We start from the raw sequence: 24,771 nt of genomic DNA on the forward strand, positions 1-24,771 counted from the left end.
TTTGTTCCTTATTCTTTGTTTTCTGACTTAGGGTTACATTTTTTTTTTTTTTTTTGAGACGGAGTCTTGCTCTGTCGTCCAGGCTGGAGTGCAGTGGTGCGATCTCGGCTCACTGCAAGCTCCGCCTCCCGGGTTCACGCCATTCTCCTGCCCCAGCCTCCCGAGTAGCTGGGACTACAGGAACCCACCACCACGCCTGGCTAATTTTTTGTATTTTTAGTAAAGACAGGGTTTCACCGTGTTAGCCAGGATGGTCTCAATCTCCTGACCTCGTGATCTGCCTGCCTCAGCCTCCCAAAGTGCTGGGATTACAGGTGTGAGCCACCGTGCCCAGCCAGGGTTACATATTTTAAAATAATTTTTAACATTCCATTTTAAATCTTTTATGGCTTTTAAACTATACCTCTTTATATTATTTTTAGTGGTTGCTCTAGGAATTACAATATTCATCCTTAACTTACCAGAGTTTCTTTGGAGTTAATATTGCACCAGTTCACATAAAATGTAAGGAATTTGCAACTATTGACCTCCCAATTTTTTGTGCTATCATTATCATCTACTTTACATATATTATGAAATGCACACTGTATAATAATTTTTGTTTTAAATAACCAATTGTCTTTGAGAGAAATTAAGAGAAGAAAAAGATATTATCTTTTATATTTGCCATATATATCTGAGTTGTCATCTGAAGTCATTTTCTGTCAGCTCGAAGAATGTTTTTTAAGCATTTCTTTTTTTTTTTTTTTTGAGATGGAGTCTTGCTCTGTTACCCCGGCTGGAATGCAATGGCGTGATCTCGGCTCACTGCAACCTCCACCTCCCGGGCTCAAGTGGTTCTCCTGTCTCAGCCTCCCAAGCAGCTGGGATTACAGGTACCCACCACCAGGCCTGGCTAATTTTTGTATTTTTAGTAGAGATGGGGTTTCACCATGTTGGCCAGGCTGCTGGTCTCGAACTCCTCACCTTGTGATCCATCCACTTCAGCCTCCCAAAGTGCGGGGATTACAGGCGTGAGCTACCACGCCCAGCCTCAAGCATTTCTTAAAAGAAAGCTCATGCCTGCTGGTAACACTTGCCTGTCTTTTGTCCAAAAAAAAAAAAAAGTCTTTAGATTGGCCAAGCACAGTGACTCACACTTATAATCCCAGCACTTTGGGAGGCCAAGGCGGGCGATCACTTGAGGTCCAGAGTTCGAGACCAACCTGGCCAACATGACAAAACCCCGCCTCTACTGAAAATATAAAAATTAGCCAGGCGTGGTGGCACATGCCTGTTATCTCAGCTACTCAGGAGGCTGAGACAGGAGAATTGCTTGAACCCAGGAGGCGGAAGTTGCAGTGAGCAAAGATAGCTCCATTGCACTCCAGCCTGGGCAACAATAGTGAGACTCTGTCTAAAAAAAAAAAAAAAAAAAGAAGTCAAAAAAATATTTAGATCACCTTTATTTTGAAAGATTTTTCACTGGGTATAGAATTTGGGGTAGCCATGTTTTTTGTTTTTTGTTTTTTCCTTATTCAGTGCTTTAAAGTTCCATTGTTTCTGATGAGAAGTCAACCATTATTCAAATAATTGATCCTCTGTGTGTATAATGGATCTTTTTTTCTTTTCTGGCTGCTTTCAAGATTTTCTTGCCTTTGACTTCCAGGGGTTTGATTATCATATGCTTGAATGTAGTTTTCTTTGTGTTTATTCTGCTTGGGGTTCATCGTATGAGTTTCTAGGATCTGTAAGCTTCTATTTTTTTAACAAATTGAGCAAGATTTTGGCCATTGTTTCTTTAAATATTTTTCTCTATGATTCTCTCCCTCCTCTCCTTCTGGGGCTTCAATTACATGCAGATTATACCACATGACTTTGTCCTACAGGTCACTGAAGAACCATTATGTAAAATTTTTTTTCTTGTTATTTGGATTAGGTAATAGCTATTGATTGCTCTTCAAGTTCCCTACCCTTTCTTCTGCCTACTTAAATTTGCTGTCAAACCTATTTGATTAATTTTTTATTTGAAATATTTTACTTTCAGTTTTAGAATTTCCATTTTGTCCTCTTTTATATACATTTAATTTCTCTGCCAAGATTTTCTATGTGTTCATTTAGTATTATTATTTTTTAAGGTCCTTAAAATATGTATAACACATATATCTAAACATCATCTTGTATGCTTTAAATATATGCAATTTTCATTTGTCAATTATGCCTTAATAAAGTTGGGGAAAAAGCTACCTTTGTCAATTGTTTATGTATAGCATTAATAATACAGAGGTTAAAAGAATAGTACAATGGATAACAATATAACTATTATCTAAAATGAAAATACACTCACTTTTGAAGTATGTACATATAATTATTTATAATCATATATGTATTGTTTGCTAAGTGTCTGCAAGTACATTATACTTACGATACTTTATCCTAAATAGTGCATCATGAGTCTCTTCAAAACAAGAAATATTCTGCATAACCAAAATGCCATTATAACACCTAAGAAAATAAACAATAACTTACTAATGTAATCAAATAGCAACTTAATATTTAATATGTTTATATTTTATTTTTGATTTAAAATTATAATTTTCATTTGATGCTTTATTACAGAATGTCCTTTGATAATCTGGGTTTTATAAATTCTAAGTATGTGCCATAGACTTTTATCATTTTTGGCATAAAATCTCTTCAAAATTTCTTTCCTCAAAATATTTAATATTAATTAGAGATTTAGAATATTTTAGAAATAGGAGGCTGTTTACATTAATCTTTTCTTTTTTTTATTATTACACTTTAAGTTCTAGGGTACATGTGCACAACGTGCAGGTTTGTTGCATGTGTGTGCATGTGCCATGTTGGTGTGCTGCACCCATTAACTCGTCATTTACATTGGGTGTATCTCCTAATGCTGTCCCTCCCCACTACCCCCACCCCACAACAGGCCCTGGTGTGTGATGTTCCCCTTCCTGTGTCCAAGTGTTCTCATTGTTCAATTTCCATCTGTGAGTGAGAACATGTGGTGTTTGGGTTTTTTGTCCTTGCGATAGTTTGCTCAGAATCATGGTTTCCAGCTTCATCCATGTCCCTACAAAGGACATGAACTCATCCTTTTTATGGATGCATAGTATTCCATGGTATATATGTGCCTCATTTTCTTAATCCAGTCTATCATTGATGGACATTTGGGTTGGTTCCAAGTCTTTGCTATTGTGAATAGTGCTGCAGTAAACATATGTGTGCATGTGTCTTTATAGCAGCATGATTTATAATCCTTTGGGTATATACCCAGTAATGGGATGGCTGGGTCAAATGGTATTTCTAGTTCTGGATCCTTCAGGAGTCGCCACTCTGTCTTCCACAATGGTTGAACTAGTTTGCTGTCCCACCAGCGGTGTAAGGGTGTTCCTATTTCTCCACATCCTCTCCAGCCCCTGTTGTTTCCTGACTTTTTAATGATCGTCATTCTAACTGGTGTGAAGTTTTCCATTTAAAAAATCCCCTGAAATCCACAGGGAAACATTTTTTATTAATTCTACAAGCAGCTTATAGAAAACAACAATTTTCAGATAAATATATAAACATATTTCAATATCAAATCAGCCTATTATTTTAATTAACCTAAATTGTTAATATGCACTGTTTCACTACAATATTTTAATGCTTTCTATATTTTAGTAAATTGATTTCAGATTTTAGTTTACCTTGCAAGCATTGTTTTTGAACATTGTTGTCAAAATGTGAAGATTTACTAAAGGTTTCTGTTAATTTTAAGGACTGATCAATATGAATATATTTACTTAAAGCATTGAAAATTTTGCTTAAAATATAAACAGAAATTCTTAATCTAGAATATCCTATGTATTTTTCAGATTTCTATTTACATTTGTTAAATGGAGGCTCGCTGTAGGAAAGAGAAGTATAATTCAATTTATAATTTAGGTATATTGTATTAGCAGAGAGTATATTAGAAGTGGTTATATTAGAAGTGAGTACAAGTCATAAGGAAATTCAGAGACAAAATCAAGTAAATATTATTTCTTTTTTCAATTACAAGCTTTCTGAGTTTGTGAATCACCACAGCTTAAGTGTTACCCATTATGCAAAATTATTGGTATTTCTTTTGGTCATCTATTTAAAAACCTAAAATATTTAGACGCATGGACATGCAATGTCTGAATATTTTGATACTCCATGATTTGATGATACATTGCTGCATAATAAATCACATCAAATCTTAAAAAAAATGTATAACAGCAGCTCTAGAGTCCTTATCTGCTCATTCTGATATCAGAGTCATCTTAGGATCTGTTTTTATTGCCTACTTTTTCTTTTTACTGTGGACTACATCTTCCTATTTCTTTGTATGTACAAGAACTTTTATTGTTATGAACATTATAAATGATACGTTCTAGAGACTTGGAATTGTTATCTTGCTTCCTAAAGTGCTGATTCTTATTCAAGTAGGCAGTTAATTTGGCTAGATTCAAACTCCAGACTCTATGCTTGCTGTGGTTGGTAGCAGCTGAAATCTCTGCTCAGTTTTTAAAAATCTTTAACAGTTCCATCCTGGCTGGGCTCCTTTAAAACCTCTTTCAGATACATGGAGCTCAGAGGTCAGCCAAGGATTTATATGTCATTTATTTGCAAATTTTGGAATCTCCTGTCCTTCTTGCAATTTCCTCATTTCTATTATTTCCCCCTATTTTCAGCTTTTATGACAGCACTAAACTCCATCCTCTTGACTTTCAAGCCAGTAAGACTGTGTTTTTCTTCTTGAATTATAGCCACTCTGCCTCTCATAGTCTGAGAAGTACTTCCAGGCCAGAAATTACACACACATAAATCTCAACTGTTGAAGTTCCCTTCTTTCAAGATCAGCTACCCTCTAGCTTCTGCCTGCTTTCATTCTCAGTGCCTTCAAATAGTTGGAGTTTTGTGGGGGTTTTTTGTTTGTTTGTTTTTAGTTTTTTTTTACATTTTGTCCAGAGTTTGTTATTATTGTCTTCAGGAGAGAGAGTCTTTTATAAGCTGCTCCACCATTACCATAAAAGTAATACTTGCTATTGTATTACCTTTATCAAAATAGAAAATATTTGCTACTAATATGTTCATTTTAATTGCTCCTTCCCAGAAAGTCTTAAGTGATTATTTTTTAAAACATTCTTTGCTCTTTTTCTTCTTCAATTGAGATAATAAGACAGAATTAAATGAGTTTTGAATTGCATAATGCCTTCAGAATAGTATACAAATAATTACAATATATGTTATAAATGTAACAAGATAAGTAAAAAGAAAAACTATAGAAAATCAGAGGAAGAAGAGATCAGAAGTGATTTCCTACAGGAGATTACGTTTTAGCTAGTTGTTAAAGGGTGACAAGAATTTAATAGCAGAGCCTAGAGGAGAATATTCTAGAAGGAACATTGTAAGAAATGCAAAAAAGTGCTAGGTGAGGCTCAAGTCTTACTGATAATATGTATAATTTATGACTTAAAATCAATACTTAAAAGTTCATGGCATGAACATACTGCTGTACACAATAACATGGTGAATCTCACAACCAGTTTTGAAAGAAAAAAGCCAGATACAAAAGAATACATACTGTAATAATCTATATAAAGTTTGAAAACAAAAACAATAGGTGGCAATAGAATTCAGAATGCTGGCTGCCTTTGAGTTGTGGTAGTGACTGGGAGGGAGCACACAAGGGGCTTCTGGTGTCTGTAATGCTCTACTCCTTGCTCTGGATACTAGTTACCCACAGTGGTCACTTGATAACAATTGATCACTTGTGCCTTTTAAAAAATGAATATTGTGGCTGGGCATGGTTGCTCACACTTGTAATCCCAGCACTTTGGAAGGCTGAGATGGGAGGATCACTTGAGCCTAGGAGTTTAAGACTAGCCTGGACACCATGGTGAAACCTAATCTCTACACAAAATACAAAAATTACCCAGGCCTGGTGGTGTGCACCTGTAGTTCCAGCTGCTCAAGAGGCTGAGGTAGGAGGATTGCTTGAGCCCAGGAGGTCGAGGCTGTAGTGAGCTGTGATTACACCACTGCACCCCAGCCTGGGCAACAGAGCAAGACCTTGTCTCAAAAAAAAAAAAAAAAAGTTGTACTTCAATAAAATGTTTACATGGAAAAAAACCCATTCCTGGTGTGAAAAATAATTTATGGAGTGCATCTCCATATATTAATTCATTAATTCCTCACAATAGCCTTATGGAAGAACAGTGATGGTGAATTTTATGTAAAATAGGATTTTATAAATTCAAAGTATCATGATATAGAAACCAGGTCTGTCTGTCACTCAGGCTGGAATGTAGTGGCATAATCATAGCTCACTGTAGCCTTAAACTCCTGGGCTCAAGCAATCCTCTCACCTCACTCAGCCTCCCAAGTAGCTGAGATTACAGGTGCATGCCCAGATAATTTTTTTTATTTTTTGTGGAGCCTGGATCTCACTATGTGGCTTAGTCTGGTCTCGAACTCCTGGCCTTAAGCAATCCTCCCACATCACCCTCCCAAAGCACTGGGATTGCAGGCATGAGCCGCTGCACCTAGCCAAATTCTGGCTTTATACATAAAGTTTGAAATAATTCAAATTTGAGTGAATTATATATATACACACACACACATACACATATATAGTGAATTATATATGTGTGTGTGTGTGTCCTGTATTATTTAGGATATGAGCTCTGAAAATGTAGAAAATAACAATAGATTAAATACAACCATAATTAACAGTTTGAGCATAGAAGTTTGTGGCTCGTCTGGCAGTTCCACAATGTCAGGTCCATACACACTTTCCATCTGACTGCTCTGACCTCCTGGACAGGCATCTTGTGATCTCAGGTGGCTACTCGGCTCCCACCATCATGTCTTTATTTCAGTCAGTAGAGTCAGTAGGTTCCTATACCACTGGCCAGAACCTTGTCTGAAAGCCACAGAAAGCTGCAAGGCAGTCTGGGAGATGTAATTTCTGGATGTCAGCCAGCAGTCTTTGCCATACCTGCCATTCTTTGCCTGTCTTGAATTATGTGAGTTCAGAATTATGAAATGCTTCCAGAAGCAGATCCTTTACATAAAAATTACTTGCCCTGTGGATAAGAGGATTCCTATTTTACAGAAGATAAAACTGAGACTCAGAGAAGTTAAATAACATACACTCTGCACATTGCTAATTAAGTGACAGAGCTAGGAATCCAGTCCAGTGCTCCAAGCCCAAGATTCTTGCCTTTATTATAGATGCCTCCCCAGGGAATTTTCTTCTGTCTCCAAGAATGCTGGTAAACCTGACCAAGAGGAAGTGAGACTCCTACTATATTTAAGTGGCACCAAGAAAGACCTGAGAAAGCTGGCAGAGTGGTAGGACATAGGGTAGAGCCGGTGACCTAAGCTGTGCTTGGTGAAAGCATCAGAAACTAAGAAAGTGCAGTAAAAAAACAACAAAAAACAAACAAAAAAGCCCCACTGGGCCATGAAGCAGTGACATGCATTTTTCATTCTGCCTCTGAAATTGATAAACTGTATGCTTTGGCTATTTTTCCTTTCTGCTTCTTAGTTTTTCTCTTCCATAACATGGGGTTGAAGGTAGGGAGGGATGGCCTTATCTTCAACTAAGTAAGCAAGCCCTGATGGAGGATGTTTCTCAAGATCTCAAGACAGTCAGGAGAGCCTAAAAACTTTAACAAGGACTGCATACCTCAACAGAGGCTTACCCCCATCCAAGCCCTCAGGTAACAGAAAGGTAGAAAAAAACCCAGAATGCCCAGTTCTCACATGTTGCTGGGAGAGATCACACACTGGTACCAGATAATGGGAGAGGAGATTCTACATCACAGCAAGTAGAATGTCTGGACAGAGCTACCCAAGTATGCACAAGAGAAAAAGAAATGATATGGTCACTATATGGATTTCCTGTGGTCTTTGTATTTTCTCCAAGTCAGTATTTCACCCACAGCTAATGAAAGCAAGGGAGGGGAAATGGAAGGGAGAATTAGGGGCTGCAAAAGACAAAGCCTAACCTAGAAAAAACATAAATGAAGGAGCAGAAGGAATTTTCTCACAATTACTTCACATTATACTACAACTTAAAGAGAACATAAATTAATTTAAACTAGAGCTCAAACATGAGATGATAAAATAGCAGAATAAAAAAGGGATATAAGGGATATATATCCTTGCAGATATAAGGAAACAAATTGAATACCAGAATACTTTATGGAACTCATAAATAAACTATAAATACAATGAACATAACAGACACTGCTGAATATTAAAATACTGACATAGAGAAAAGACTTTAAGTACAGTAAATGCAGAAGAAAAAGACAAAGGAGGTTAATTAGAAGCTAATAGATATACCTATTAGTTTGGTACAAACTATAACAAAGAAATCCAAAAATATAATGACTTAAATAAATTAGTGTATTTCTCATTCTCAAAACAGTCCACAAGTGAGAAGTCCAAGGCTGGCAGGACAGCTCTGCTCTACACAGTCATTCAAGATACGATTTCTTTCATCTTGATCTCCATCATCTCCTCATTACAGTAGTTACAGGACATTCTAATCCCAGTGGTGGAAGCTGGCTCCTCTCCACACCCACATTTCAGCCCTTAGGAAGGATGATGATAGTACTGCCAAGCACTCTGAGGACATGACCCAGAGGTTACACAGATCACTTCTGCTTACATCTTATTGGCTGGAATTTGGTCACTGGTCCACATTTAGCCACAGGGGATGCTGGGAAATGTATTCTGTAAGTGGACAGACATGTACTCAGCTAAAACTCAGGATGTCCTATTCTAAAAGGAACCAAGTACCACAATATGAAAGATAAGGATGAGCCAACATTTAAGGATATTTGGTGTCCCTAAACCAGAGAACCCAGAAAATGAAAGAGAAAGGGTATTCGATAATATAATGTAAGAAAATTTTCTCAAAGTCAAGGAAGAACTGAGTCTACAGGTAAAAAGAAAACATCAAATCCCAGGAAAATTTGATTTTGAATATTTAACATACAAATATATTTTAGTTAAATATTTGGATTTCAAAGACAAAGAATGCTTCAGACATCCAGATGAGAAGAAAGTAAATCACCAACCAGGGGTGGAAAAGCAGATGGCTGTCAGACTTCACAATAATTATCATTGTGGAAGAAAATGGTGCAATATCTACAAAATTTGGAGAAAAGAAAGGATGACCCCAGATGTAATTCAAGTATGACTTGCTTTAATTCTAGTAAAGTACACATGAACACTTGTTGGGAAAAACTACTTGATAACCAAAGCTAGCCAATTAAGAGATCAATAAAAGAGCTCAAGCAGAGAAGCCATGACAAATGAACTATTTGTGAGCACTGGACCCATTTATATGTAGAGCTAATACTAAACAATCATAGAATCATGGTACCAAAACAGAATGTGAACATTATAAATCTGGATGGTGCAAAAATTAAGATACAATCAAGATTGGGGAGGTGAGGGAGTGGAGATCAGGGCATCAAGAGAGTTCTAATTTTCTCACCATTTGAAGCTAAGATATAGTATTCAAAATAAAATCGTGGTAAATAGATCTAAACATTTTTCAGAGTCAACTTTATTTAACTCTAGAGCAGGGGTACACAAACTACTGCTTGAGGGCAGGCCACCTGTTTTTGTAAATAAAGTTTTTGTCCATTTGGGCTGCTATAACAAAAATACGATAAACTGGGTGGTTTATAAACAACAGAAATTTATTTCTCACAGTTTCGGAAGCTGAGAAGTCCAAAATCAAGCTGCTGGCAGATTTGGTGTCTGGTGAGGACCTGTTTCCTGGTTCATAGATGGCGCCTTTTCTCTGTGTCCTCACATGGTGGAGGGGACATAGCAGCTCTCTGGGGTCTCTTTTTATAATCCCATTCATGACGATTCCATCCTCATGATCAAACCACCTTCCAAAGTCCCCATCTCTTAAAAGTATCACATTGGTGATTAAGTTTCAACATGTGAATTTAGGAGGGACACTAACATTCAGACCACAGCTTCACTCATTTATTTACAAATTGTCTGCCTGCTGCTTTTAACTACAAAACAACAAATCTGAACAGAGCCTTCATGCCTAAAATATTTGTAATTTGGCCCTTTAAGGAAAAATTTGCCAGCCCTTGCAGAGGAATCATTTTTAATTCAGAGAAATCTTGTGGTAAAGAAATATTTATTTGAAGTTTAATAATGTGTTAGGTTTAATTCAGCCTTTTTTCCTCATGTAAAATTAATAACATAAGTCCTATTTTTTATACAAGGATATATCATTCTAAAGATGTCAGGGACGATGGATCACCTGATGATATTTGGCATGATCTCTTAAACTTTTGTCTTTTGTATTTCTACACTGCTTGAAATCTTTATAATGGGCATACATCATTTTTACCAAAATAATAAAATAGAATGGTTTTTCTATTTGAAAACACTGGAAGCAAATATGCCAAAATATTAACAATAGTTAATTCTGGCTGATGGGAATATGATTGCTGTTTTCTTCTTTAAGCTTTTCTATATTTTTTACATTTTCAAAAATTTTTGGCAGGGTGCAGTGGTTCACACCTGTAATCCCAACACTTTGGGAGGCCAAGGCAGTAGAATGGCTTGAGCTCAGGAGTTCAAGACTAGCCTGGGCAACATAGCGAAACCCTGTCTCTACAAAAAATACAAAAAATTAACCAGGTGTGTTGGTGCACACCTGTGGTCCCAGCTACCTGGGAGGCTGAGGTGGGAGGATCATCTGAGCTCAGGAGGTGAAGGCTGCAATGAGCTGTGATCGTGCCACTGAACTCCAGCCTGGGTGACAGAGTAAGTAAGGCCCTGTCTGAAAAAAAATTTTTAAGCTATTATAGAAGATTTAGCATCAAGTGATAAAGTTCTGAATTCCAGTTGAGGAAATAATAATGAGAAACTAGCTAGAAGGGACATTGTTCTATTTATAATATGATTTATATTATATCATATTATACAAACTACAAAGTGTGGTTGCAGAATAAAATATAATAAAAAACATGACAAAAAGAAGAAGCCACAGCAGATGATATTTGAATCCTTTCAGGCGATCAGCACATTCATAAAGCTGGTTTCTTTAATTTGCATCAGTCTCAATCTACCGTTCCAGTCTCATTCCCCCATCCTACCCTCCTTCTCATACCCATACCCTATACTCCAGTCACATAGAACTCCTTCTCGTCAGTGAAATCTTCATGCATGAAATATGCTGTTTTGCACCATTGCTACCACTTTTACTACCTATAACTGCATCCTCTTCTCCACCTGATATAATTTAGTGCTTTCTTTAAGATGCAATTTAAATGTCACTTACTGCAGTACATCTTAACTTTGGCTACGCATCAGAATCACCTGGGGAGCTTTCTAGAAATACTGAGGCCCAGGCCCCAGCCTACCTATTCTGAGTTAATTGCCCAGGGTTGGGTCCCAGGCGGCAGTATTTTTAAAAAGCTCCCTGAGTGATTCTAATATACAGCCAGGGCTGAGAGTCGCTGCAAAGCCTTCTGCAATACAAGCAGGCAGAGTTAATTACTCCCTCTTCTATACTCCTGCAGCCCTTAGCTTTTCCATTGCTCATGAAATTTAATGCTCAGCGTGTTAAAGTTAGTGTTATATAGTAAGTGCTCAGTAAATGCTGAAGGTTGTTTCATTCCTTCACCCTCCAACCAAGCATACGCAGAAGTGATTATCCTTACCATGGAAGAGGACAGCAGAGTGGACAGATGTTTCCTATCCAGTGACACTATCTGAGGGATTTATTTCTGTCAACGAAAACACTACCTTCCATTCTCCAACACATACACACACACACACGTGCACACACACACACTACACACACAGTCACCTCACTGCCTTTTCAGCATAGTTCTTCGGTCTGGTTTTTACATTGTTTAGATTGATGCAATTGAAAGAATTAAAGCAGTGTGATGAATGTGCTGATTGCCTGACAGAGTCTGAACATCACTTGCCTACCGTCCTCTCCTTTGTGTCATCCTTTATGTTGTGTTTTATGTTCGATCCTGCTACTTTAGCTTGCCAGAGCAGGTTGTCAGGTGTTCTTTGTCAAAGGCTTTCAGAAAATCCGGATAAATTATCCTCTGTGTCCTGAAACTGCCAAACCTATATTTTACATCATCACAGTGCTTGACAGTTTTATTTAAGTTGAATCTTTCTCTCTTCCTCTGATTTACCTTTGTCTCACTGACCTTTATATCAATCAGACAAGTGGAGACCCTGCCACTTTTGATAATGAATATTCTCAGCTATGTACATGCCTGCTAGAGCACAGTGCATTGGATATCTCAGCCTCACTGATTAGGAGGAGATCCTGGAAGCTACTCATGTCTGGAGATGAGGTGGGGAGAGGAGAGCTGAGGATAAGGGCAAGAAACCAATGTGGATCAGGAAGACCAGAGTCTCATAATAAATAAATCTTCTTATGAGTCCTGCACTCTCATTAAGGCGAGGCTGGTAGCACCTCCCTTTCCCCTTCTGACTCACCTGGGGAGAAGCAGATTGCACTAACAGTCTACTCTTTCCTATTCAAAATACTATTTTTATTTATTTACCAAACATCATCAAAGTGTTTGATGTTCATGGTGTTACCACATCCTGGCAGTGGGGGCCCTAACCCTTTGTCCAGACATTTCTCAGCTAATAGATACTTATTTTGTAAAGTGATTTTCTCCCTCTGGTCTTGATGAAGCTTTCCCTTTCTTTTTCCTTAAAGTCACTATGACCTTAATGGCAATAAGGTATTGTGCAGCCGAGTCCAATGGCAAATTTTACCAATGTAAAATCAGATTAATTTCAGAATTGAATAATCTGTGCATATCTAGTATACTGCATGGCCTGGAACAAATTACTAATCTTTCTGTCTTGAGTTCTTTATTAGTTAAATAGCAAACTGTTACCTAGTTCCCTTGGAAGTTATGTAAAATTAATTAATGTTTGGAAAATGACTTGAAAATTCAGTCTATAAATACCAAACTATAAATACCAAAGTTGCATTTTCCCTGCTGAGAGAACCCAGGTAATTCATAAACTCCTACGATAAAGGTAAAAATAGTATAGTTGGACTATACAATCAAATGTGATTTATATGCAATATATGTAATCTTTAAAATCTAGAAACCATTTAATAGAAACAATTCATATTTTGTAACTGTAATAAAAGCATTTTATGACTTTAGGAAAAGTAATTATCTTCTCTAACTGATCTAGATATTGTGTCTTTGTAACCATCTCTGAGATCTGCAAAAGAATCTACCCAGAATTAATATTGATTGACATGTTTATCTTTTAAGTCTTCCAGGTTTTTTGTTTTAACATTAACACTCTAACATTTATTTCCTGGGAAATTTTTTGGTACAAAACTTTGCTGTATTCAAAACCTCCTCTGTCAAGATTTAGCATTTGTATATTGTAGTCATTAAAATTGAACAAAATCTTAATAGTTCTTTTATTAACTACTATGTTGACTTTATATAGTGGAAATCACAACTTGTTAATTGGATTTAATTAACTATTTTAAATTACACAAACTCCTGATGGTAGTAGACAATAGCACAGGGTATTCATGAGCAATAAAATTGGAGCTGATATTGCTACTTTATTAAAACTTAATGCAACTATTCATAACTTTATTTATTGTTTACAAGAAGAAAACTGTTCACTGTGAAGGCAAAAATGTTTGCTGAAACAAATTTTTTATTATCTAGGTAAAGGTTTCGAAGTTAATCAAAGGGTCTAACATATCCAACCTCACGGTTCTGCCATCTTCTCATCGCACAGATCCCTATTTCACTCCTATACCAGTCTTACAAGCAGATGCCCACAAAGGTTAGTGATTCAATAGCCATTTTATGTGTTTAGGAATGTAAAAGAAAGAGCATTGAGGTAGGATCGGAGGCCTGAATTTGGACTCTGGCTCAGCCACTAATTCTCCTGGGTGGCCTCAGACAAGTCAGGTCCTCACTCTGGTCTGAGTTTCCTGCTCTGTAAATCAAAAGGTTGGACAAGACGATCACTAGAGTCCCTTCCACCTGTAAAATTCATCATTCTATGGATTTAATATTGATTTAGATGGTCTTATTACCTATTAAAATGATCATTGTGTTTATGTGATAGCATTAGAATTTATTAAGTTTCTGAGCAGATCATTTTTGATATATTATTCTGGTAGCATTTTAAAAATTTATTTCAATACCCTATTATAAGGAAATATGAAGCCAGAATTAATGTAATTAGTGTTTAAACTATGCATGTTTTAGTCTAAACTCTAGTCTTGTGAAACCAGTGGATTTTGTTTTTAAGCAAAGGATTTCATCTTTATCTCAGTATCTCTAGCACCTAGAACCATATCCAGCATTTTGTAGATACTAAGTGTAGATTGAGTGAATAAGAAAATGAAAGAATAAGCAAGCGAGTGACCAAATACTGAATGTCTTAAGTGTAACCATCTCTACTGTTCCCTGCTATTTAATTTAATTGACCAAAGTGTTAAAGAATGCCTAAATGGATCCCTTTCCTATCTCAAATATAACTTAGTGAGACGGTCTTTAATTACTCCTTATCTCGCCTTCTATCTGTTGTCTGGAATTTTTAGGACCCAAAGCTGGTTCCCAAAGGTTCTTCTGCCACCTGGAAATTCAAAGTCCTCCAGCTTCTAGCTACTGCATCCTCTGTCTGCTGGTGGTAGATAACCTGAGATCATTATAAATCTCTGGATTTGTTAAGCTTCTCACAACTTTCCTGGTTATAAACCATTGTTCAGCAATCTTTGTGACATATGCTTTCTAGTTAGCTTATGTAATATTTACTTCCTGGGAATACTGAATAACACCAGCAGAGTGTTCCCATTTCTTGCTTTAATACCATCTTATATTCTTCCTGAACCAAATTAGGATGAATGAAATAGTGAATGAATGAATGAATCGATATATCTGTCTGTCTGTCTGTCTATCTATCTATCTATCTATCTATCTATCTATCTATCTATCTATCTGCTCTGCTTTAGCAATAGAGACAATAAAAAAAAGCCACAAAATAAAAGTAAATCTAGAATTTTGGCAACTTCATCCAGAAAAAAAATCACATTTTCATTTCTAAATTATCTTCATGAGAACACATGGCCTACTGTCATATTAGGGATTAATAAATTAATCGGCATATATTTATTGAGTACTTGCAATATGTCTGGTATTGTGCAAGATACTATGAATGTCAGGAAGCCACAAGCCACAGAAATATAAATACAGTGTCTATATTTTTTTAGGTGTTTCTGATGCCCTTAAATGTTGTTTTAGCCTCACCCCAGATCTACACAGGTCCAGAATGAGGTGAAAGACTAATAACATGCAGAAGAGAGAATCATTTTGAAAAATGAACTTCAAACTTCCCTACTTTTTCTTGAATACCTGGCTAAATCCAAAAAAGAAAGCTTTGCCCCACCCCTCCAAATGGTTAAGAATACAAGTTTTACATTACATAGACCAAATTTCAGTTTGGCTCTGTGACTTGAGGCAAATTGCTCTCTGATCTTAGAAGAAACTCTGAACTCTATGAACAAGGTGTGCTTGATCTGGCCCTCACCTACATCTCCATTTCTCATCTCACTCAGCTGTCTCTATACTTAGCCACCTAGGCCTTCGCTCTCATCTCTCATCTTTATCAGGCCAAGCACATTTGCAGATCACAAGTGCCTTTTCCTCTGCCAGTAAAGGTCACTTCCTCAAGCACCTGTCCTTTTCCTTCAGAGATTATCACAATTTATCATAATATATTTATTTTAAATCTATTTAATATCTTCTTTACCACTTGAGGCTCCATGAGGTCTTTTTGGTTCACCACTGCATCCCCAGCCCCCAGAATAGTTGTTGACACATAATAGGCACTTTATTAGTTAAACGAATGACAGAATGAATGAACTTCCAACTCTTAATCTATTCAACAGGAAAGTAAGGGTGGATTTAATAAAACATGGTGTTTTATTAAACATGGGTGAGGATTTAATAAAACAATGGTGTTAAAGGATAACTTTCAAAAACAGCTAAAATCATGACTCTCATACAAACATAAAATGAACACAGGTCAAAGATTTTTATTTAATTCATCAGTTAACAACCAGTTCAAAAGAAAATTTGCAAATGGGTGCAAAACTGGCTTTTCAGGGAGTGGTCCTTCCATGTGTAAGAATTTAAATTTGCATGTGTATAAACAATAATTAGTGACATTCTTATCAGATTTCTACAAATGAACCTTAATCTTTACAGAATTATAAAATGGACAATTAAAAACAAAGATGCAGAGTGGCTCACACCTGGCACAGTGGCTCACACCTATAATCTCAGCACCTTGGGAGGCCAAGGCAGGAAGATTGCTTGAAACCGGGAGTTCAAGACTAGCCTGGACAATATAGCAAGACCTAGTCTCTACATTAAAACAAAAAAAGCCAGACACGATGGTGCTATTCCAATAGTTTAAGCTACCAAGGATAAGGCAGGAGGATCACTTTAGCCCAGGTATTCAAGGGTGCAGTGAGCTGTGATGGTGCCACTGCACTCCAACCTGATCAACAGAATGAGACCCTGTCTCTAAAAAAGCAAAACAAAACAAAGATGCATACAGAGTCCTGTAGGACTGTAGGTCAGATAATCTTCAGAGATTCCAGCATTTCAATGAAAAGATACTCAGTAATCTCTTCTGCTTATTCGAAAATCTTAATTTTTTCCTTCCAATAGTAGATGGGCACATATATGTGTTTGTCTGAAATTAGGATAATTGTTTCAACCAGCACCAAAGCAAGGGTTGAAATCGTGCTTATAGTCTTCAGAATTCTCAGAAAATGAAACTGACTCTTGAAATGAAAAATATATTAAATTATAGGGAGACCTGTTTTTCACATCTGCAAAACAGGCAGAGTTCTTGGAAATGAAATTTGATATTTATAGGTGGAAAATATTTGTGAGGACAAAGAATTAGTCTTACAAGATTTTTAAAGTAGTTCAATCTAGTGTTATAAAAATTAAAACCTGAAGTACTAATTTCAAAAAGGTCCTAAAGTGTTATACTCTGGATCAGTAATTCTTAAGTGTTAAGAGTACAAAAGATTAACCTGGAGTGCTTATTTAACGTGTATGTTACTGGGCCCCAATTCTAGTGGTTCTCTAACTTCAGCGCACATGAATATCTCCTGGAGCCTTCAATAATGCAGATTCCCAGGCCCTGTCCTCAGAAGTTTGGACAGGTTGAGTTGGGGCCCAGGCATCTCCGCTTTTAATAACAAATTCTTCCCCTAAATGATTCTTCAGTAAGTAAACTGAAGATTTCTCTTTGAAATCAGTGTTTTACAAGTGAACTATTTTTCAGCTCTCCAACCCTTCAGTGATCATTCTACTGAATTCCTATAACACTAGACTAACATTCTTAATAGTAATATAGTATAGAGGTCATAAGGTAAATAGAAATAGCATTGGTCCCTCTTAGAAGGGACCAAGTTGTGTGCCAAATTCTTCAACTTAGGCCAACTTGAATACACAGTTTGTATTCTAGGATTTTGTTGAGACCCAGAGCTCTTTACTTACTTTCTATTATGTAAAAGAGCAACAAGAAACTGAAGCCCTACCACAAACTTATTGCAAGTAGTCCCCAAGTTTCTAGGTTTCTGGCTTCAACACAGTAGATCCACCTTAACAAAAGTTTTCCCTCTAACAGCAGGCTTGGGTCAATCATTCATTGACTTATTCATTTGTTTACTTATTTAATGATGTCTCTTATCCTTTAAAAGATTTGGCACCAGCCATGCTAACACAGTATGAATGCTAGGAATTGTAAATTAGTTACATTAATACTAACCATTTTGCCCAGTTGTATTAAAATAACCTATCTGAGCATTAATATTTCTGGTGATATGAGAAATGTCTAAAAATAACTCCTTATTTTATAAAGCATGACTGATTATACAACAGGGGCATGGTTTCAAGTACACAGATTTCCTTCTTTTGGAACAAAGGATCTCCTTAGTTATTAAGAATCTGTGCCTGATTTCTCTGAATTTTAAAAAGAGTAATAATATTACCAATGATTGAAAATATCATAAGTATAAAGAAGTTTTAGTTTGCCTTGAAATTATATTTCCACCTTAAAATGAAATTACTTTAGTGCAATTTTATTTCATATTACTGCCATTGGAAATGACATTTTTCCTTGGGTTAGAATATTACATTTAAATGAATGTGTACTGTAGCTATTTTTTTATGCAAAGGATTAAGGCACTAGATGTACCCTCACAAATAAGATGATGAATGGAGTAAGTTACACTTGTGAAATTTATAGAGCTCAGACTTTGTGGAATTGCTTGGAATTAAACTCACATTTTATTAATGTTTCTTTTTAGGGATTTTAAGTATGATAGAACGAGGGCTGATTCCACCAACAGCAAGGATTACCTTTCAGAATCCACCCATTACACCCAGAACAGCTCCTCTGCATAGTTTTGATGAAGCACGTAAGATTCCAACTGTAGGTAAGACACTCATGCATCTCAGTTCAGTTGGGGACACACAGAAATTATCTCTGCCCCAGATCTAGCCTTCTAGTAGCCAACTTTTGTCCTCAATAATAGGACAAGATGAAAGTTGTAATCATCCTGAGTTTCACTACATTCCCACAGTCAGCTATTTCTTCTATAATTCTATTTACAATATATTTCCGTTTCACTTTGAGCACTATCAGTTTTCATTCTTCTGGTGTACTTTTAACCTCCTTAACCAACTCTGTCTTTCATTTGTACATTTTTTGTGAAAAAAATGATGTGGATTTATCACTGGGAGTCAAAGAGGCAATACTACTACATTCTTTAGTCTGTATGCAAACTCAAAAACAGATGCACAGTGACCAATGACTGACAGACTTTGAATGGAATGACTTGAATGGTCACTGACCTTGATATGCATCTGTCACTTATGTAGTGATTTGTGGAATAGAGTTCTAGCAGCAAATTTATATTTTATGCAATTACAATTTTATGGTAACTGGAATTTGAACTATGTTGGGGTACTGATGTTATTTAACTAAACTGTAATACTAGAATTTGTACATACTGGAACAGTCCAAAGTGAAGGCTATCTTTACATTAAGTGTGAATGTTCTAAATACACCAATTAAAAGACAGAGATTGTCAGATTGGATAAATAAGCAAGACCCAACTGTATGTGGTCTCTAAGAATTGCAATTTAAATGTCAAGACAGATAGGTTAAAATAGGAGTAGGGTGAGAAGTGACAAATCTTTCTATAGAAGAATTCCAAATAATGTATTTATTTTTATTTATTTGTTTTTGAGATGGAGTTTCACTCTTGTTGCCCAGGCTAGAGTGCAATGGCGCAATCTTGGCTCACTGCAACCTCTGCCTCCTGGATTCAAGCGATTCTCCTGCCTCAGCCTCCCAAGTACCTGTGATTACAGGCACCCATCACCACGCCTGATTAATTTTTTGTATTTTTAGTAGAGATGAGGTTTCACCGTGTTGGCCAGGCTGGTCTCAAACTCCTGACCTCAGGTGATCCACCCGCCTTGGCCTACCAAAGTGCTGGGATTACAGCCATGAGCCAGCGCGCCCAGCCCCAAATAATTTAAACAGTTACCTCCTCCTCCAGGAAATGGAGCTTATTTATCCACCCCTCCCTTCTCTTTGAATGTGAGTTAGATTTAGTGATTCACATCCAAAATAGAGTACGGAAAGAAGAAAAACAGAAAATTCGCAATGGAGAAACCTGCAAACCCTGCCTTAACCAAATGACCAAGGATAATATCATTAGTCATAATTCATGTTGATATAATGTGCCCCCTAATATGACACGATGAGGAAGGCTTCACCTTTATGTTATTCTGCCCCAACAACCTATAACTACAGAAAAACTATGAGAAAAACATCAGACAAACCCAAATTTCAGGCATTCTACAAAATACCTGACCATACTCCTCAATGCTGTCATGGTCATGAAAACAGGGAAAGACTGACAAACTGTCACAGACCAGAGGAGCCTAAGGAGACATGATGACTAAATACAATGAGATATCCTGGAAAAGATCCTGGAACAGTAAGAAGACAAGAGTGTAAAAACTAGTAAAATCTGAATGAAGTCTTGAGTTTAGTTAATAATAATGTATCAATGATGGTTTCTTGCTTTTGACAAATGGACCGTGGTAATGGAATATGTTAACATTAAGGGAAACTGAATGAAGGTATACAGGACCGTTCTAGATCATCTTTGCAACTTTTCTGTATCTAAAATTATTCCAAAATAAGAAGTTTATATATTTTTAATTCAAAAATAAATTATAGGACTAGACACAAATTAAATGTAAATTAAAAATTAATAAAAAGGAGAAAGATGGGAAAAGATACCATACAAACAATAATGAAAAGAAAGCTGGAATGGCTCTATTACTATCAGATGAAGACACATTAACAGGAATAAAGAGGCACATTAATGATAAAAGGATCAATCCAGCAAGAAGACATACATTCCTAAATGTGTATTTACTTAAAAACAGAAATATAAAATACATGAAGCAAAAATTAATAAAACAGAAATAATAAATCCAGAATTATATCTCACAATAATCAATAGAACTAGTAACCCCCCCAAAAAATACTATAGAACAGTGGTCCCCAACCTTTTTGACACCGGGGACCAGTTTTCTGGGAAATAATTTTTCCACAGACAAGAGGTGGGGAGGAATAGTTTCAGGATGGAACTGTTCCACCTCAGATAATCAGGCATTCGATTCTCATAAGGAGCATGCAACCTAGATCCCTCATATGTGCAGTTCACAATAGGGTTCTTGCTCCTATGAAAATCTAATGCTGCTGCTGATCTGACAGGAGGCATGAACTCAGATGGTAATGCTTGCTCACCTGCCACTTGCCTCCTGTTGTGTAGCTCAGTTCCTAATGGGCCACAGTACCCAGTCTGTGGCCTGTGGGTTAGGGACCCCTGCTATAGAAGACTATGATAGAACAGTATTTTAGGCCATGTAGACCATTATAGAGCATTAAAACACAACAGAACATGCATTTACTTCAAATGTACATGGAACATTCACCAAAATAGACCATATTCTGGACCATAAAACAAATATTAACAAATTTAAAATAGTTAAAATCTTACACATTATGTTCTCTGACCTTAACAGAATTAAACTAAAAAGTAGAAAATCCCCCAAATGCAAAAACACACTTCTAAATAACCTGTGGATCAAAGAGGAAGTCACAAGGATATTAAAAAAATATTTTGAATTAAATGGGAATGACCACACAACATATTGAAGTTTGTAAGATGCAGCTAAAGTAGTGCTTAAGAAAAATTTTTAGCATTAAATACTTTTATTAGAAAAGAAGAAATATCTCAGATTAATGATCTAAACTCCCACTCTAAAAAACCAGAAAAAGAAAAGCAAATTATACCCAAGCAAGCAGCAGATGGAAATAATAGAGACAAAAGTAGAAGTCAGTGAAATGGAAAATAGAAAAAAAAAAAAAGGAATTCAGTGAAACCAAACTGTGTTTCATGGAACATTTTATAAAATTGGTAAGCCTCTAGCCAGACTAACCAAGATTAAAAGAGAGAAGGCACAAATGACCAGTATCAGGAACAAAAGAAGAGACATCATTACAGATCCTATAGACATTTAAAAGATGATAAGAGAACATTATAAACAACTTTATGCCTATAATGTTGACAGCTTATATTGATGGACAAATTCTTTGAAAGACAGATACTACCTAAGCTCACTCCAGAAGAAATAGATCACCTGATTAGTCCTATATTTATTAAAGAAATTGACTTAGTACTTAAAAACATTGTAAGAAAAAAAATGATACCATATGGCATCACTGGTGAATTCTACCAAACAATTAAAAAAGAAATATTATCAATGTTGCAGAAATTCTTCCTGAAAAATAGAATAGAAAGAAACACTTCCCAGATAATTTTATGAAGCTATCATCACCCTGACACCACAACCAAAGACTTTAGAAAAAAACTACAGCCCAGTATTCTTTATGAAAATAGATACAAAAGTCCTTCACAAAATATAGCAAATTGAATCTAGCGCTCTGTCTATATATATATAGATATATATTTATATATAGATATTTTTATATATTTTATATATCTATATATTTATATATAGATATATATGTTTATATATAGAGAGAGAGATTATGTATTTTATATATATTACATCATGACCATGTGGGGTTTATCCTAGGAATGCAAGGCTGTTTCAACATTTAAATATCAATCATTGTAAGTCACCATATGAATAGACTGAAGAAGAAAAACTATATAACCATCTCAATTTAAAAAAAATCAACATCCATTTGTATCAAAAGCTCTAAGAAAATTAAGAATCAAGGGAACTTCCTCAAACGGATAAAAGATGTCTACAACTAATATCACAATAGTGTTTGAATGAATGCTTTTCACCTAAGATCAGGAACAAGACATGGTTGTGCACTCTCACCACTTCTATTCAACATTGTACTGAAGTTCCTAGCCAATGCAGTGAGGTAAGAAAAAGAAACAAAAGACATGCAGATTGGAAAGGAAGAAATAAAACTCTCTTTGCAAACAGCACAATTACTGCATAGAAATTCGCAAGCCATCACACACACACACACACACACACGCACACACACAAAAGCTACTAGAACTAACAAGGAAGTTCAGCAAGGTTTGAGGACACAAGATTAACATACAAAAATAAATTGAATTTCAATTTGTTAGAAATGAACAATTGGAAATCAAATGTTAAAAAAATACCATTAACATAACAACAAATATTAAATACTTAGGTATAAAGCTAACAAATATTTGCAAACCTATGGATGCTGGATGCTATAAAACACTAATGAAAAAATTAAAAAAAGACCTAAGTAAATTAGAAAGATTAGCCATGTTCATAGATTAGAAGACTCAATATTTTTGTAATTAATTTTCCCCAAATTGATCTATAAATTCAATGCAGTCCCAATCAGGATCTCAGTAAGATTTTTTGTAGAGATTGAAAAGCTGATTCTAAAGTTTGTGGAAAGGGCAAGGAACTACAATAGCTAGTACAATTGTGAAAAAGGAAAACAGCATTGGAGGACTCTTGTTATCTGAGTTAATATAAAGCTACAGTAATCAGGACCGTGTGGTATTGGCAAAAGGATAAACACAGAGATCAATGGAACAGAATAAAGAGTACAGAAATAGAACCACACATACTTGGTCAATTCATTTTTGACAAAGATGCAAAGGCAATTCAATGGAGAAGGCATAATTTTTTCAACAAATTGTGCTGGAAGAACTGGACATGTGTATAAAAGGGAAAAAAAGAACCTTAACCCATTCCTTGCACCATGTACAAAAATTAACCCAAAATGGTTTATAAAATTAAATATACAGCCTAATCTAGAAAACTTTTGGAAGAAAACAAAGGGGAAAATTTTTTGTGTTCTTGAGTTAGGCAAAGGTTTCTTACATACCACACCAAAGGCAAAATCCATAAAATGAAAAAATGGATACATTGGACTTCATCAAAATTAAACACTTATACTCTTTGAAACACAGTGTTAAGAAAATGAAAAGAAAAGCTATAGATTGGCCAGGCACAGTGGCTTATGCCTGTAATCCCACCACTTTGGGAGGCCAAGTTGGGTGGATCACTTGAGGTCAGGAGTTTGAGACCAACCTGGCCAACATGGTGAAACCCCATCTCTACTAAAAATACAAAAATTAGCCAGGCGTGGTGGTGGGTGCCTATAATCCCAGCTACTCGGGAGGCTGAGGCTTGAGTCCAGGAGGCAGAGGTTGCAGTGAGCCGAGATTGCGCCATTGCTCCAGCCTGGGCAACAAGAGCAAGACTCCATCTCAAAAAAAAAAAGGAAAGAAAGAAAAGCTATAGATTGAGAGTTAATATTTTAAAACAGTAACTGATCATGTATTTTTATCCAGAACATATAAAGACTCTTAAAACTCAGTGATAAGAAACAAACAACCCAATAACATAACAGACAAAAGACATGAGCAGACACTTTACCAAAGGAGATATATGGATAGTAAATAGATACATGAAAGCATGCTTAACATCATTAGTCATTAGAGAAATGCAAATTAAAACCACAGTGGGATACCACTACATGAGGATATGGAACAATTACAACTCTCATTCCTTGTTGGTAGGGATGCAAAATGGTACAAACACTTTGGAAAACAGTTTGGCAGTTATTTATAAAGTTAAACATGCATTTACTGTATGACCCAACAATCTCACTCCTAGTTATCTATTTACCCAAGATAAATGAAAACATATTTACACAAAAACCTGTATATGAAGGTTTGTAATATATGAATGTTGCTTTATTCATAATCACCAAAAACTGGAAACCACTCAGATGTCTCAGCTGATGAATTGAGGTACATCCATACAATGGAGTACAGCTTGCTCTAAAAAGGAACTAATTGCTGATACATGCAACAATACGGATGAATCCCAAATGCATTATGCGAAGTGAAAGAAGCCAAACTCAACAGGCTACACAACATATGATTCTATTTACATGACATTTTTAGAAAATGAAACAATGAAGACAGAAAACAGATCAAGAGTTGCCTGGGGGTGGGGAGAGTAGTTGACTGTAAAAGGGGCATGCAGGAATTTTGGCAGGTATTGGAATTGTTTTTGTTTG

The 24,771-nt window shown here is 36.0% G+C and overlaps 1 protein-coding gene across 28 annotated transcripts in view; it reads left to right on the forward strand.

The window, feature by feature from the left end:
- The window catches only part of IQCH (IQ motif containing H), a 249,328-nt gene that overhangs the window by 68,547 nt on the left and 156,010 nt on the right, over nucleotides 1–24,771 (forward strand). For all 28 annotated transcript variants that reach the window (XR_008621111.2, XR_008621113.2, XR_008621115.2 and 25 more), the window contains 2 exons: nucleotides 13,752–13,872; nucleotides 18,428–18,556. Coding sequence is in view for 22 of the 28 variants with exons in the window: in XM_034939000.3 (XP_034794891.1) it covers nucleotides 13,752–13,872; nucleotides 18,428–18,556 (250 nt within the window). In the remaining 6 variants the exon portion in view is untranslated. The remainder of the gene's footprint in view (nucleotides 1–13,751; nucleotides 13,873–18,427; nucleotides 18,557–24,771) is intronic.

The sequence above is a fragment of the Pan paniscus genome, chromosome 16 (assembly GCF_029289425.2).
Source record: "Pan paniscus chromosome 16, NHGRI_mPanPan1-v2.0_pri, whole genome shotgun sequence".
NCBI classification, from domain to species: Eukaryota; Metazoa; Chordata; class Mammalia; order Primates; family Hominidae; genus Pan; species Pan paniscus.